This window comes from Trachurus japonicus, chromosome 24 (assembly GCF_045865225.1).
Source record: "Trachurus japonicus isolate A0001 chromosome 24, Traja_1.0".
NCBI classification, from domain to species: Eukaryota; Metazoa; Chordata; class Actinopteri; order Carangiformes; family Carangidae; genus Trachurus; species Trachurus japonicus.
The window spans coordinates 18,427,296-18,443,582 of NC_140930.1; the positions used below are offsets into that span (position 1 = coordinate 18,427,296).

Genomic DNA, 16,287 nt, shown 5'->3' on the forward strand with positions numbered 1-16,287 from the left:
TTACCTTATTTGAATATTGAAATTGGTCAGATTGTAGATGATTTTAATAGTTTTGTGTTTATATTGGGGGTATTAACATATTGCAAATCAAAGTATTATCATTACACATTAATGAGTCTTGAAATCTTAATCTGCAAAATAACCTATATATGATGGCAAAGTTTTGAGCCACAATTGTGTTACAGAGATCCAGTGTGAACAGTTTATTGTTCTGACCTGTGCTTTTCCACACAAGACAAAATATCTTCCATGAAAAAGCTCTGTGTAGCGGAGTACAAGATATAATATTTCATTCTGAAATGTGCCGGAGTTTAAAGAAGCAAAAAAAAGAGGAAATCCTTTATACTTCTTCACTGTGTTAAGTGTGTTGTTTGACTATTTATTTGCTTTCGACCAGAGGTAGTAGTGTGGGAATGTGGGTGGGATGTTAGTGCTTTCACAAGTCTTGCAGACAGGCTACAACTGGTATGGCAGCCACAGAAGTGGGTGTGCCTCCATGCAGGCAGGTAAGCCGTGTCCAAACCTGCTCACCTTGTCTGCTGTTGCAGCAAAACCAGCAGCACATACCTGCATCAAGGAGCCTGGAACATACCCTGTCTTTCTCTTCTGTATCTCTTTAAACCTATTTATGTGTCTAGATTGAGGTGTTAGAAATATCAAAATATCAAACATGTCAGTCCAAGTGTTTTATACCAGCGTGAGCGGTTCCATGGAGGTACAGTATGCAGTCTCACTTGCTTTGTTTTTTATTTGCTGTCATATTTTGTTTAATACATATTGACGACTTTAGAAAATATCATTTGGCATTTTGAATTCAGTGCTGTCTGCGCTGGTTTAAGTGCAGTCTGTGAGTCAAAGGAATGAATTTAAAACTAATGGAAACATTGTCTCCTCAAGATGAAGAAACAACAGCAAAGAATCATCGGTGTCCTGGAATCAAAGAAAGTCCCTTTTAAACTTGTGGACATTGCTCAGAATCCTGACGACAAGGATTTAATGAGGAAGAGGGCAGGAAACCCGACTGCTCTGCCACCTCAAATATGCAACGGAGATGTCTACTGTGGGGTAGGTTTTTCACTATAACCCTATAAAAGTAGCGATAAGATGTTTTGCCAATGTACCACCGACTCAAAACGAATGGGGTTACGATTCAGTGTCAATCATTTACACACTTCCTGCCTTTGCAAAAAAAGAAAAGAAAATTGTGGTAGTCTAGGGCGTGGAGAGACAGATTAAATAAATATTTACACCATAGGCACACAAACCAGATTGCTCCTGAAGCATTTTGAAATTCATGTCAGCATATCACTCAGACTTAAATTCACCTTTAAGACATGGGTGAAGCTGACATTTTTATTGTAGTTGCATGAGAGGTTGACTCTTCTTGTTCAAACAGAATTATGTTGGTGATTATAGTTTGGGCTGTATTGTATTTAGTATACACATCCATCAACATTTCAAGTTGATGGATTACGAGGGCAGATGTTTAATTTGCTCACACACAACACAATACCTGGAAATATTCCCACCAGCTTCATTAGCAAAAGCAAGCATGCCAAACACAGTGGCATACATTAGATCTCCCCATTTGTTATTGTGAGCAAGCTGATGTTTGCATAAACACTTGAGGCCCTGCTACACCTAAACACTGGGTTATTTAGTTTGAAACAAAATAATGAGTAACAAAAAGTACAGAATACTGTATTTCAGTCCAAATACAGTATACCTAACATTTGTGATTGCTGTTCAAAAAATGACTAGACGTGGAGATGACAAGGCTGACATCACCGAGAATTACAAAATAATAATGACAAATCACGTGATAAAGTGACTTATAACTCTTACTTTGTAAGTGTTGAATACATCCTTATCAAGTCTGATATCAGAAAGCACAGGGAGTAGGTCGTATTAGATTGGTTGTTGACTGTTGTAAAAGCACTGCTGTTGGATAAATGTTGGATAAAGGTGGTATAATTGCTGTCAACTCTATTTTCATTTCAGTCATTGCTATGGTATTTGCAATAGGGCCTATCAACTCTTTACCAGCCTCAAAATATTGTGCACAAGCCGTTAGATTAGTGTGTCTTTCCCTCTCTACATGCCCTCTACCTGCACACATAATTCCTGCCACCCCATCCACCAAACTTTTCTGTCTTTCAGGACTTCACTGCGTTTGAAAATGCAATCGAGATGGAACAACTGGAGGAGTTTCTCAGACTGTAATGGAACGGCTAAGCGACTCTCAACAACATGACGACGTATTTAATGCTGAATCCCAATGGCTTCTTTTCAGAAAAAAAGCATCAAAGAACTTTTAAAGTTGCACATCTGAACAATCTGTAGGATTACAATAAAACATCTGTTTGTGAAATGTGTCCCTTGCATTCTCTGACATGATTTATACTTTTTTTTCTCCCTGTCTTTATGTCTAGACTGTTAGATGGTCAAAGAAACTTCAAGAGCAAAAATCTCTGCTAAGGCCAATGTTTAACAACATACCAGACTTTAGGGAGAAAAATCAAACCCATAGCAAATGGTCTGGAGAGGCTCCAAAATTTCATGGGTTGTTTCTTCTGCTCTATCCCTGAATCCACTTTTGTGTAATCCTTGTGACAAACAAATACACCTTGGCTTTTTGGCAGAGATAATTAAACAGATATTTTCTCTAGGCTACTTAAAACACAACAATACAGGGAATTTCTATCTATCTTCTATCTCTATCACTGATATTTTGGTGAGTTTAAGGGGCAAGCTCACCAGGGAGCTTAATTAGCTCATCACAGAGGAACATCCATAGGCTACTGCAGCATATTGTTTAGGCTACAACACAAATTGTTATCACTGACTACATTAGGCCATTAGTGGTAGTCAGTATTTTATCAAAAACTATTTTCTAACTGTGCAAACTACACAGACTGTGGGACATAAAATATAAACGAGACAATGAGGTTAATGTTAGATAAATTGTTCTTTTAACTTAACAACATTTATTTCTGTGTCTTAAAAAGGGCAAAATTATCAGACTAATTGAGTAAAAAAGAGAATAAAATAAAATAAAAAAAGAATAAGCTATATTAAGCGTAAATATGTTTTCACTTTAATGGCTATACCTATTGAGTATTTTTCCTATACATAGGCCCTAATCGATTCACAATGGAAACTACTTCAGGCACACACCGGGCGCCATTGGGGGGCCTGGCGGTATTAAAGCGGCGTCGCAGGCTTATGACGTCCTCTTTACCCGCTGCCCCGAGAGGAGGAAAGGGTGCGTTTCCTCACTCACTGACACAATCTGCCGGATTTATCAAACATCTCCCTTTTTAAAATCACCACAGCGACCTTTTTGAAATGGATACTGACTTTACTCTCATTTGTGCTCTTTATTGCAGAACTTTAAGTCCAGCATCCATCCCAAATCTACAATGGCCGAGGAAGGGTGAGCATGACGCCGCTCGGCTGATCCCGTGTCACTGTGAAACAGACAGTAAATAGTAGAAACAGCAACCGAGTAGCTTCTCTGGACGGCCTGATAGTGGGGTCATGTTTAGGGTTTGTAGGAGCCTCAAAACCAGTGTAGTAGTAACTCTTCCCTGAATGCAGCTCGTTAATCTCCACACACTACGTTACAAGAGCTAACCGGTTAGCTTAGCCGAGCTACAGATGGAAATGATCTGATTTACGATCAATTACAAAGCCCATAATATGTCAGTATTAAAATATAAACTCTTGCAGTTTAGAAGTTGTTCTGTGGAAGATGGTGTGTAGCTGATGGTTGCCAGCTTTCTGAAGTGTGAAGTGGTCATGACAGGTTATTGGACTATTCCCCATCATGTCAGCTTGGAGAGGTCTGCTCAAGTTTTAAGAAACGCGTTAAGTGGATGTGCAGAAACATATTTGCCTGTTTGTATTTGCTCAATGGAAATGGGGCACATAAAGGTAAAGTTACATGCAGAGCTCTCCTGGTAGTTTTTCATATTCTACCATTGATAAGGTTTTAACTTGTCCACCAATAAATATGTGTCTGTCACTTGTTAGTGTCCCCCCACAGTCTTTTATATTCTGTTAAACTCCTAATGTGTCAATGCTGTGAAGCTGAAACAACTATACAGCATTATTTTCTATTTATTTAAAAGCAGGATTTTTCATATCATGCTCAGGCTGACATGTGAATAGCTGTGGTAGTTGGAATAAGATGAAACATGTGAACACTTTGCCTTGATCATCCGTTTTTTTTTAATAAGACATGAAGCAATCGACCCATTTAACATCTGTGCTGCAATACTAGATTTGTTATCCCCTTGAAACTGATGGCTTGGCTGTCCTGAGGCTTTGGTTGAATACTCGTGTTGATATAGAGTCATTAATCTTTAACTGAGCTCTCTAGTGCTTGAATGATGACTTCATATTCTTTTGTCGGATACCCCTTCACTCTACAATGAGTGAGACCCTTGTTCTGACATACTGGAAGCTCAAATTGTAAACAAATGTCACACCTGCTTGTTTTGTGTGTATATATTAAGCTTTTGGTTGTCGTTTCCCCTCCCTAACTTGTTTTTGATAGCATTGCTGCCGGAGGTGTGATGGATGTCAACACCGCTCTCCCTGAAGTGCTCAAGACCGCACTCATCCATGATGGCCTTGCCCGTGGTATCCGTGAGGCTGCCAAGGCTTTGGACAAGTACGTTTATTTTTTTTTTAAAGAATTTCACCTGAAACACTTTGGTGTATCGCTGATGATAATTTGGCTCCCTCTACTGAATACTGTGAGGAGATCGCCACTGTTACCCAATTTCTGTCTGAGATGTGCCTCAAGGTTTTTCTTTTCAAGTCTTAACTGTACATGATCTCGTCCCGTGAGTTAATCGGTGTCCTCTTCGCAGGCGTCAGGCCCATCTCTGCGTCCTTGCAGCTAACTGCGACGAGCCCATGTACGTCAAGCTGGTGGAGGCCCTCTGCGCCGAGCATCAGATCAACCTGATCAAGGTAAATAAAAAATGCTTTTTGCCTTATTTAGTACCATTCAGATGTGACAGAGTCGAAGGTGTGTACTGCTGTATCACTGATGATAATTTGGCTCCCTCTACTGAATACTATGAGGAGATCGCCACTGTTACCCAATTTCTCTCTGAGATGCAGCCAACAGTATCCACTTCGCTGCCGTTCAATATCACTGCTTAGGCATTTGATAGAATTTGAAAACTTGTAATGGGCGATGTTGAGTTGACCAACTTTTTTTTTATTTTTTACATCTAATGAAGGCAACTAAATTACATAATTAAAACATGCTGTTTTTTAAACTTGTTTCAGGTTGATGACAACAAGAAGCTCGGCGAGTGGGTTGGTCTGTGCAAGATTGACCGTGAGGGCAAACCCCGCAAGGTGGTGGGCTGCAGCTGCGTCGTGGTCAAGGTAAATGATGCTCTCAAGTGTTTTTGCGGTTGATGTGATAGAAAGTTGACGACTGGTGGGAAAGGGGGAACGGTGATTTGAGACTTGCTCTGCCAGACAAGTGCAGTTGCTGTGCCTCGTGCTATGCAGCTGTTTGTAAATAACACCTGGCTATATGACGGCCAGGGTACGAGCCCCTTCATCTGCCTGTGGTGTGTGGGGTCCCTAAGAATGGCTACATGTCATTAACGTCTTAAACTCTGCTGTGCACTGAAACATTTGTAATGGTTCAGCCACAAACATGCTGTAAATGGATGTTCCCCTTATGTTAAATGTCCACCTTGTTCAGCAGTGAGTTAAAGGGCATTTCCAGTTGTAATCAATGTTTACCTCAGATATCAGGTCACCTATGATCAGTTCATTTCATACCATCCATACTCCCAACTGCAGCTTGTGGATGTTTGTTTTGACATTTTTTCTTCAAGAATCTATAATTTTTTCAATGGACGTTGCTTCCGACTACAGAACTATTTTTAAAATTAGTCCAGAGCCCATTATTGAACTTGGGAAAAAACAATAGATTCTTGAACATAAACGTCCACACGCTGCAGTATGCATGGTTGGGAGTATGGATGGTATGAAATGAACTGATCATAGGCGACCTGATATCTGAGGTAAACATTGATTACGACTGGAAATGACCTTAACTGGTGTCTGACTGAACCTTGTTGAAAGCGTTAGCGAGCCTGGCGTTTGAGTAGAAGAGCTGCTTCAACATTTTCAGATGTCAAACACCATCTTGTTTCTTAGTTGAGTAAACCAAGACACAGATGGACAACATGAATGTTATTTGATCAGTGCTTTATTTTTCTGTGCACAGGACTATGGCAAGGAGTCTCAAGCCAAGGATGTTATTGAGGAATACTTCAAAGCCAAGAAATGAGATCTCAATAAAAACTGAAAAGGAAGCTTTTGTGTTGGTTTATTTTTTCCCCCCTGTCATTTTTTGGATGTATAACTGACCACTGGGGCACTGACATGTCCATAAAATATCTGCTTTTGATATAAACCTGTATTTTAGTTTGTTTGGGGAAACTTAAAAGTTTTAGTCAATTGAGAAAATATTCATTGTTGGATGTCTTGACAGCATTACAACAGATTGTTTTTATTTCTCATTATATAAAATAATTGTACTTGACTGACTGGAAAAGGGGCAAGGGCAAGTGGGAAGTGAGGGAAACTCAACCTGCTTTTGGAACGCAACCTAGAGAAGCTCCATAAGCTACAGGTGCGTCTCAATAAATTAGAATATCATGGAAAAGTTGTCAGTTATTCAATTAGTCAAACTAATACATAGATCCATTACACACAGAATGAAACATTTTATGTCTATTTAAATTATTTTAATGAGTGATTATGGCTTACGTTTAATGAAGATCTACAATTCAGTATCTCAAACATTTTTAATATTACAAAAGACCACTTTAAAAAAGCATTTTTAATATGGAAATGTTGGCCTTCTGAAAAGTATCTCATTATGCACTCAATACTTGGTTGGGGCTGTTTGACTTGAACTACCAGAAATGGATTTTTCATTTCATTTGAATTTATTGAGATGCACCTGTATATACTCACAAGAAATAGGGATATTGAACTTTTGGGTGAAATTGATGGAAAATGTTCATACTACGGTGATATATCATGTAAGTAGGGCATTTAAGTAGAAGTCGATTGATGGATCAGACAGTTTTTGCTGTTAAATCACCTTGTTAGAGAACAGCATGTTATAAGTACTGAAACATTGAACAGTTGGATATATGCATTTAAAAGTTTAGAGAAGGTCAAATTAAGTTCAACTGTAAAGGTTATAGTGCATTTTGAAATTTCACCTGAAAGCTGAATATCCCTAACTGTTTGTTAGCAATGTACATTTTGGGATGCTCCGGTGGCTCACTCGCCTCTATGGTGAGAATCCAATTTGCGGCTCTTTGCTGTCTGTCTCTTATACTGTTACATCATAATTAAAATCCCCAAAAAATACCTTAAAAGAAAAACACTATATAAATACAAAGTCCATTTATCATATTTTGCAGCACTGCAAAAGTTGTTTTTCAAGTTTAAGGAAGACAAGATGCATAGGTTGTTTGGATAAGGTTTCTCCTTTATATCTACATACATAGACATTTGTGAATAAAGAAAAGACATTCAAACACATTAAGGCACAACACATCATGACGCACATCCTCAGTTTCTCAAAAAGAAGGAAAAAAAATTACAAAAATCCAGAGGAAAAAAAACAAAAGACCCCAAAACATTAAATTTACTTTCCTTGTCAAAGCATCCACCACTGCCCTTTATGTTTATTGTTAATAATTTACACAAGTTTCTGCCACAGACTGCCTTGATGTGATGTGATGTGTACGGCCGGGATGAAAACACTTCAAACAGCTGTCGTCCCTTCACACACAACGCGGCCGGTATAGATAGAGTCTGAGGGCGGTTTATCCCAGGTGACCCACAACAGTCCTGATACTAGCCTCGGTGCTCCAGAACAAACCAAACATCAAGGAGTCACTCAGAGAGACGTCTTCCTGGGCCGACTGAGCTCTTTAGTCCACTACAGCTGCATGGACAGAAGATGGGGGGTGGGGGGTTCACAGAGGTCCATCCCCAGCATCAGGACCAGGGAGTTGAGATGGGGCGCGTTGAATAGTCGAGTCATCTCTTTACCCCACTGTCCTTTTCTTTGCTTCCTTTCATTTCTCCTTTGCTTCTTAAGACCGTTCAGAGTTTGTAAATCCAGATATTCAAAAAAAAAAAAGACGAAAAAAATCACAAAAACAGTTGCAGTGTATTGTGTTTGTTCTTAAATAGTTATACAAAAGAAGGGGGTTGCTGCCTGGCTGACCACGTCCATGGTAACATTGCTTGAGTCCATACTGCTATAATAGTTACAGGTACTCAAACTCCAGTGCTTGGTGTAATGCCAGCAGGTCAGAGTGACTGGATATCCTCCAGAAAGGCATGTTGTGCTGTGGAGTAGAAACACACACACACACACACGTCATTAACAACCAGCAGTTCTGCAGTTAGCGCGTCTGATACACACCACCACCTGACGTCATGCAAGCTACACTACAGTAGCTTGTAGCGGCTTGCTTTGCAAAAGCACTGCAGACAAAAAAAATCCATGCAATCCTAAGACTTAAAGGAACAGTTACGCATTTCAGGAAATACGTTCATTCACTCATTCAAAAGTTATCTGAAAGCGAATCAGTGTATTCCCCGAATACGCTGCTCCTTTAACAATCCCAGCACCCAGCATTATGAATGAAACCCAAAGCTGGAGAAGAAATAGGATTTATATTCACGTTTAAGGAAATTGCGTCCAAGTGCTATAAAGTAGAGTTCATCACCGTTTTATGACCTGTTTTCTTGTGATATAACTCCACTTTTCTCCCACATCAACTACAGTGTCATTGAAAAATAAGACTCCACACACCAGTGGATGATAACCAGCATTATAGCTCTAAACAAATGAGATTGTTCAAAGCTTAATCACTGTGTACATTTGGGCAGCCATTCGTTTTATTTTTTGGTGTCAATTAAGCTTAAGTTAGAAGTGTTAAATAATTCATTTAATTAGAATCATTTGCAGTAAGTGAGCCAAATAAATATCAAGGTGCTAAATGTACAGTTTCAGCCAAGCTTCAATCTCACTTTTTTTTTTTTTTTTTTACTCTACTTGCAATCAAAAGGTTCCTGTCACTCCATAAAAAGGCAACAGAAAACGATAAAAAACCAACACAAAACCACTAGAGCAAAGAAAGGCAGGCTTCGTCCAATCAGAGCTCACACTGCGTGGAGAAGGCGGGGTCACGGTGAGGTTGCGGGTCCATTACCTTTTTGGCCGCCTGCTCCTCTTCCACACCGTCCCCAATTACAACATACACTACTTTCCTGCCAAACCTTTGCATTATGCGTTCAAAGCAACTCTCTTTTCCTGCAAAAAAACAAATAAACAAGGGGGAAGGAAGGAGGGTCACAAGGTCAGAGGGGTCAAAGCTCAAGAAGTCGTTTGTTTACCTGGCTGGCCGCATGCTCTTCATCCTTCCCATCGCCAATCACAACATATGTAATGTTAGTGCCAAAGCGGGAGACTATACGCTCAAAACAGCTCTCTTTGCCTGGAGACAAACAAATGGCTTTCACAGGTTTTTTTTTCTCCTTTGTTGTTTAGATGGTAATGAAACACAGGAAGAGGCAGAGCTGTGTGCATCAGGGGTGAGGAGAGGGATGAGAGGACATGCACACAAAACAAAACACACCATTTCCCCCCCCCAAAACAGATTGATCACACTGATTGCTCCTGACACCCATGTGGTGCATCCCAAAGATGTACTTCGAATCGGATAAATATAATCATCCCCGGCTGCCAGGACGACTCAGGGAGAAGACGTGCTCATGAAGGATGTCAGATGTCACACCCCATATTAACCTTTGCCCCCCTTTTTCCCCGTGCACATATACATGATGTCAATTGCTGGTAAAGTAATTCCACATGTAAAGTGAATTGATGCATCCAGGAGTCTGAGGGATGTGGCATCTGACCTCAAACACTTGTGCAGCTTTTTCGTGTGTCTTAAAACCTCAGGTGGTTGTCATGGCCACGACATTACTATGTCCATTTGAATCAAGGCACGGTGGGGTTGAATTGGGTGTAACATAAGCTCACAAACACACACACACACACGCTCACACTCTCTCTCTCACACACACTTGGCTTGAATTTTCCTTCCTGAATGTTTTGGCTCTCCACTTCCCCCCCTAATCCGAGTTGTTTTGTTTCCTGTGTTCAGATTGATGCGGGGTTGAGGATAATTTAATGCTGGCTACAGCTGCGGTACATTGGCGTAACCGGCTGAGGTTCAAACTAACAGAGTCCATTCAGAATGTGGGCGTCCGGCCTTGAACATCCCACGAGTGTCAGAGCTGCTCAAGGCCAGATCAGAATCATGTGAGGTGAGGACAGATATAATGTTGTTTAGGTTTCAAATGTGAGCTGAAGGAATAAACCTGGGATTGAACGAGGCATATTCAGCCTGAACGGTCTTAACCCCTAAGCTCTCACAAACAAAGGGTAAAACTGCAGTGTTTCTTCATAGCTTAACATATCTGCAGTGTTAAGTTAAGGTAAGTACCGTAAGGTTAAGTATACTTTATTGTCCCACAGGGGAATCTTGTCTTTGGCTTCTGCATTTCATAACACAACAACGCTTCAATGCACACACTAAAAGTACATAAATCATACATACAAACCTATACAAAACATGCCTAGGATCATTTGTTGAATGTGAGACAGTGAGTTGGGGAGTATCCACACCAGAAAGCATAATTTCCTTCATTAAGACAAATAAATTTATAGAAGAGGAAATTTCAAGCAGGTAAGGAAAGAGGCCATAAAAACCTAAATATTCTATGTCTGAGAATGGCTGGGGGCAAATGTAGCCAGGGTGTCACCAGCGTGATCCACAACCACACACACACACACACACACACATACACACACACAAAGAGCATGAAATGGGCAGAAAATATATATTGTAACTCAACAATTCTCAGTGAACATGAGTACAAAAAAAGCAGGAGGTTTAATCAGTAACATAACAAACCAAACAGATGTGACTTTTGTACTGTTACCATACTATACTACCAAATATAAACTCAATTACAATTTAATTTCCTTCCATTAAAATTAGATTATCATTTTACATTGTATGGAATGTGTGTGTGTGTGTGTGTGTGTGTGGCTGTGTGTGCACGTGTCTTACCTATTTTTGTCGCACTGTAAATATTCTCGATAGGGAAAACAGATCCCAGACTATATAAGAGAACCTTAGCCAGCGCTGGTATGAGCTGCGTTGTGGTCACCAACACATTTACACAGTTACTCCTGTGGGACAGACAGCAGACCAGAGTGAGTAAAGATGGATGAATCTGAACGTTGATGTTATTAATTAACAGAGAGGAAGAACATTTTCACGGCTTCTTTGACCGAAAGAAAAACTCCATCGCAAATCGGCACCTGGAGCTGATGATGGACAAGGACTTGAGCGCGTGGGTGAGCCAGGAGTCAGTCAGAGCCTCCACCTCTGCTCTGAGCTGCAGCCAGGCGTCTCTCTTCGCAGGACCCAGCAGGCCTGAAACACAGCACTCTATTACTCAATGCTTAGAAAAACACGGGTCACACAACAGGGCAAAACGCAGGACAGGTTAGGATTATTATCAACGTCAATTGTGCTTAACATATTAACAGTTTTTTTTTCTTCATTTGCATGAAGCAGCTAAGTGTCTTAATCCTGTTCTAATATCCTGCTTCTACTCTAGAGCAAATAAACACAATCACAATATTCATTTTCCATTTTGGCATTAAACTTTTTGGCTCTCCTTATTGGCCTACTTTGCCTATACATTTACATTTGTATTTAAGTGTATATGAAATACATTATATTATTCTATACTGAGAGTTCTCTATTTTTCCTTCATTAATGTCTTTGTTGACACACTTTCTTCAGATTCAGTTTTAGAAATATTATAATAAATATAAATATTAATACATTTCAATTGATTTCTTTAATAGCATTAGTTGAAATTAACATAGTCAATTTGAAAGTCTGGGACTTTTTCTTTTTAAGCAATGCTTATAAAGAAAAAGAAAACTGAAAGCAAGCTGATCCTTGAATTTAAATTTTAGCTCAACAAAGACTCATGCTCATATGCACTTGCTCTCTCCACATCACCCTCTAAATAGCCATGGTATCCAGTAAACTCCCGTCTGATTGGCTTACCCCCTACATTGTTTTTGTATGTGCTATACAACTCTTTGACTCGTCGGTAGCGGAAGGCCAGTTTCCTCATCCAGTCGACCCCGCCGCGGACACCCGTAGCCAGGCACAGGTTGGCGCTGGTTGCAGCTGCATGGAAGCCATCAGTTGCAAAACTGTAAGTACTGTCAATAATAATGATATGTTTTATTTGAAAAATCTGCTCTGGTAGAACAAAAAAAGATCAAATGGTTATTTTGATTATTCAATATTATAAACATGTCTTGATATGTGTTTATTTAGAACGCATTTTAGAGTAAAATATGAACATTTTGATGTTGATTAATCAAATCATGGGTAAAATTAATAGAATATTAAACAACAAGTAAAACTGCTGAGTATCAAATAATCAAAAGTGAACAAACAAACTGTAATTTGCGAATTCATGGCCTAGAAATAACAATGCATGAACACTATCAGCAGTTTTCATTGTACAAAGCTGTGAGGTGAAAAAATTCTCACCTTAAGTCCTGGCCATTGTCATCTGATGATACATCATCAATATGTACCTGATCACATTCCTGTGCACACAAACATAGACACAATGGCTCAAAGATAAGATCATTCTTCTATATTCTAACGATATACATATGTGAAATCATTCATCATACACAACTATAAGAAAACTGAGTGTGTGTTTGTATGCGCTACATTTGAATTAACAATGAGCAGAGTGTTACATCTCTTTGCACCACTAGAGGTCAGTAGTGTGTCAGTGTGGTGATGAGAAACTTGTGCTGAATGTTGTGTTGTGCCTTGCGCAAAATCTGAATGCTGTGCAACAAAACCTCCAAGCTGACATAATGTGTGTGTGTGTGCGTGTCTGTTAATGTGTGTCTCTCACCTCTAGGTCATTAAAGAATAAGTGTGTGTCGGCCAAGTTGAAGATCATCTCTTCCATCCTCAGACCCAGTGTTACTGCCATGGGAGGGTCCTAACCAAGGAGGAAGATAACATCATCAGCATCACCATGACAACCATATACTGCCATATCCCTCTACACGTTATCAATGCCTTCAGTCACAAAAACCATTTCATTTTTTTTCTCTTTTCTTTTTTCTTACTTTTTTTTTTTTTTTACACACCTCCTACTTCTCTCTCACTCAAACCCCTGACCCCCCCCTCACTTGCAGAATTGGTATGCTCCACTCATCACAGCAGATGCTGACAGACAGGTTGCACTTGTTCTGTCCCATCAACATTCCTCCTGCGTGGTAGGCGGTTGTGTGTTTGTGGGGGGCGAGAGGAAGAGTGTGCGTCTTCATTTGTGTGTATTGCAGAGAGTAGGTATCCTAAGAGTGTAGAGAGTGAGACTTGGAGTGTATGTGGTATGCGAATGATTTGTGTGTATGTGCATGTGCATATGTGTGTGTGTGTGTGTGTGTGTGTGTGTTTGGGAGAATGCGGCCCGTTCTGCCAGCCCGAGGCTCAGCTGCAAAAACCATCATCTGTGATAGGTCAGCGAGGGTCGACAGCTTGCCGCGCGATTCGCTGACGCCGTCAGACGACCAGAATAGAAGGAAACTAACAGGAAGGAGAGTGAAAGTGAGCGAGCGCGGCACACAGACACAGAAAGAGAGAGAGAGAGATGATCTGCATTCCTGAGTACGAGAAAGTGCAAAAAAAAAAAAAAAAAAAAACCTGAGAATGCTCCACAAAGTTGAAAGTTGTGAAGTGTGTGTGAGGCTCTCCAAAAGTTAACAGCTGCTAATCGTGATAGCAGCAATTTTGACTGTGGTGCTTTTCCTGCTTTCCTGTCAGTCACACAGACAAGAGGCACTTAGGTTTGTCTCTCAGGTAATGATTACGTTGGCTGTCAGCCAGAGGGGAGTTATGGACATCCACGTTTGTCAAAACACTCACAGCTGAAATGTGTTCGTTCCCTTTGTGCAGTTGAATTTGGCCGTGTGTTGGGCTGCAGAAAGGCTGAGGTGGCTTTTTTTGGGGGGAATATTTTGCCAGACAACTTCAATTAATCACAGAGAACTGCAAATACTACTTTGTCCTGGCAAGGGCTCTCCTGAAACAATTCCTTTAACAGCCCACCTCGGCTGTTATCGTTCGATCTGTGGAAACTTAGCACTTCTTGTTGATGTGAACGTTAGCCCCGGTTATAATAACTCCAGTAGTGAGTGTGACGGGCAAGTGTCTGTGTGAATAAGATGTCTCTGGATGTGTATGCAACATCATTTAAGAAGACACGTATCCTCTAGATATCTTCCTCCTGGTTGCTATGCCAACAGTGTAAACACTATTTTGGGAGAGGTGTGAACAGACACAGCTGCCACCATATTTCTTGAGGGAGGCAGCAACAAATGAGGTGAAAAAAAAGGACTTACGTAAGGTGAATACTCTGACACAGGTCTTATCTTCTTTCGTGCTAACGCTCGGTCAGTTGACCCAGATCCGTGCCGGTTAAAATGAGCCGCGGAAATCATCTAATTTATCCATGTTTTGACAACGAGGAGAAATGCACAACTTTCTCTACTCAAAGCTGCCAGGACACGACTTGTGGTGCCATCATTTGGTATTCGGCATTTCTCCACTGCAAAAACAAATCTAACCGAGCTAAATTAACCACAAGGCTGCAGGCTCTCTCTCTCTCTCTCTCTCTCTCTCTCTCTCTCTCTCTCTCTCACACACACACACACACACACACACACACACACACACACACACACACACACACACACACACACACACACACACACACACACACACACACACACACACACACACACACACACACACACACACACACACACACACACACACACACAGTGATTTACAACTCACCAGGGCCTTTTCTTTAGGCTACCCATTTAAACCCAATTGCCAAACATTAAATTTCTTGACTGCAAAGCAACTAGGAAGTGAATCAGTGCCCACAAATCCTATCTATAAAACACCCAGGTTCCTATATGGTTCTATGTAAGTCTGGCTGCAAATGGTGTGTATATATGTAAGTGTAAATGTGTGTGTGTGTGTGTGTGTGTGTGTGTGGTGCCAGCTTTTGTTTGACTGCCAAAACAAGATGTCAGAACGGGCTCGGGACGCAAAGCCCCCAGAGGCAGGCACGGTGCCGTGCCGGTGCCCGCAGGAAATGACATCACCCAATAAAAATCTGTAGCCTTGACCACATAGGATGAATCCAGATCAGAGCCAAGAACTGTTAAAATAAAGGGAAATATAAACAGTGTAGCTGTTATGTGAGAAGCGGAGACCTCCACATAGCTTCACAGTGAAGTTTGAAACAAACATCACTCCAGGTAAGAAATTTGCCTGTTAAACTCTGATTGGATTAATGTAAGCATGAATCAGTTATTAATGGCTTTTGCTCAAATTTTAAATGTTGTACGTTTAAAGACTTATTAATTTTATTATGTATGTGGTCATCATCATAAATTAATCATAACATTGTTGAAGTAGCTGATGTAATGTTAGTAATATACCGAGGGAAATGAAGCTTGTTCGGAGTTGGCTTTTATAAAAGTGCATAAATTTACAGATAAAACAAACGTCTTTAAACAAGAGTGAGGGTTTAGTTTCACTGGTTATTGTGCTTTCAGAATAATAAATGTGTTCCCAACTATATATTCTGCTCCATCATTCATGTACCCTCTATTCAAAATCATGTAGCTTCATCTTTACTTAAAAAAAGCCTTTTTAATTTTATAAATTTGACTAATGTTGAGTGCAGTATATTTTCTAAAGAATATCTAAACTTTTGACATTATTTAAAAAAAAACAACAAAAAAAACCCATTCATCATTCAAAGTCCACGGATCTCTCACTGCAGCAGCACTGACTGTGAGTGAACCACATGAGTTTAGCAGCAATATTATCAACTCCTCCCTTGACTTGTTTGGGTTCTGGCAGATTGATAGTCAGAGTACACTGTTTAAAGATTTTTTTAGTGAGTCAATTAAACTGAAGCTGTAAAAAAAAGTGAGGAGGATATGCCCTACTGTGCCCAGTGGAAATTATGTCCCTGACTCCAAGTGCTAGGAACAGG

The 16,287-nt window shown here is 40.2% G+C and overlaps 3 protein-coding genes and 3 non-coding genes across 16 annotated transcripts in view; 5 read left to right on the plus strand and 1 right to left on the minus strand.

Annotated features, from left to right (window-relative positions):
- The first annotated feature begins 521 nt into the window (after positions 1 to 521).
- On the plus strand, positions 522 to 2,285 carry LOC146961845 (SH3 domain-binding glutamic acid-rich-like protein 3). Its single transcript, XM_085770695.1, has 3 exons — positions 522 to 715; positions 898 to 1,065; positions 2,161 to 2,285. The coding sequence occupies exons 1-3, from the start codon at positions 671 to 673 to the stop codon at positions 2,221 to 2,223; spliced, it is 276 nt and encodes a 91-aa protein (XP_085626821.1). The 5' UTR covers positions 522 to 670; the 3' UTR covers positions 2,224 to 2,285.
- Positions 2,286 to 3,388: 1,103 nt separating this feature from the next.
- On the plus strand, positions 3,389 to 6,352 carry rps12 (ribosomal protein S12). Its single transcript, XM_085771422.1, has 5 exons — positions 3,389 to 3,436; positions 4,562 to 4,678; positions 4,881 to 4,983; positions 5,308 to 5,409; positions 6,269 to 6,352. The coding sequence occupies exons 1-5, from the start codon at positions 3,423 to 3,425 to the stop codon at positions 6,329 to 6,331; spliced, it is 399 nt and encodes a 132-aa protein (XP_085627548.1). The 5' UTR covers positions 3,389 to 3,422; the 3' UTR covers positions 6,332 to 6,352.
- LOC146961847 (small nucleolar RNA SNORD101) lies at positions 4,386 to 4,462 on the plus strand. Its single transcript, XR_015035288.1, has one exon. It is a non-coding gene; the product is annotated as a small nucleolar RNA SNORD101 (small nucleolar RNA).
- On the plus strand, positions 4,724 to 4,806 carry LOC146961848 (small nucleolar RNA SNORD100). The gene has a single exon (XR_015035290.1). It is a non-coding gene; the product is annotated as a small nucleolar RNA SNORD100 (small nucleolar RNA).
- LOC146961849 (small nucleolar RNA SNORD100) lies at positions 5,053 to 5,135 on the plus strand. The gene has a single exon (XR_015035289.1). It is a non-coding gene; the product is annotated as a small nucleolar RNA SNORD100 (small nucleolar RNA).
- A 1,176-nt stretch (positions 6,353 to 7,528) lies between the features above and the next one.
- Positions 7,529 to 16,287, minus strand: part of eya4 (EYA transcriptional coactivator and phosphatase 4) — a 43,439-nt gene continuing 34,680 nt past the window's right edge. For 6 of the 11 annotated variants that reach the window (XM_085771402.1, XM_085771409.1, XM_085771404.1 and 3 more), the window contains 7 exons: positions 13,117 to 13,206; positions 12,735 to 12,793; positions 12,237 to 12,397; positions 11,474 to 11,588; positions 11,220 to 11,341; positions 9,291 to 9,391; positions 7,529 to 8,420 (listed from right to left, as the gene is read on the minus strand). In XM_085771402.1, the coding sequence (XP_085627528.1) occupies positions 8,340 to 8,420; positions 9,291 to 9,391; positions 11,220 to 11,341; positions 11,474 to 11,588; positions 12,237 to 12,397; positions 12,735 to 12,793; positions 13,117 to 13,206 (729 nt within the window). In that variant the 3' untranslated portion in view covers positions 7,529 to 8,339. Of the gene's footprint in view, positions 8,421 to 9,290; positions 9,392 to 9,474; positions 9,576 to 11,219; positions 11,342 to 11,473; positions 11,589 to 12,236; positions 12,398 to 12,734; positions 12,794 to 13,116; positions 13,207 to 16,287 lie in introns of all 11 variants that reach the window. The other 5 variants (XM_085771403.1, XM_085771405.1, XM_085771407.1 and 2 more) reach the window with 2 other exon arrangements.

Bases quoted from the DNA above. Each gene is read 5' to 3' on its own strand.
- LOC146961845 (XM_085770695.1), top strand. From the start codon at position 671: ATGTCAGTCCAAGTGTTTTATACCAGCGTGAGCGGTTCCATGGAG. The intron at 716-897 runs GTACAGTATGCA...TGTCTCCTCAAG, and splicing joins GCGTGAGCGGTTCCATGGAG to ATGAAGAAACAACAGCAAAG. The intron at 1,066-2,160 runs GTAGGTTTTTCA...TCTGTCTTTCAG, and splicing joins ACGGAGATGTCTACTGTGGG to GACTTCACTGCGTTTGAAAA.
- rps12 (XM_085771422.1), top strand. The intron at 4,679-4,880 runs GTACGTTTATTT...TCCTCTTCGCAG, and splicing joins GCTGCCAAGGCTTTGGACAA to GCGTCAGGCCCATCTCTGCG. The intron at 4,984-5,307 runs GTAAATAAAAAA...AACTTGTTTCAG, and splicing joins ATCAGATCAACCTGATCAAG to GTTGATGACAACAAGAAGCT.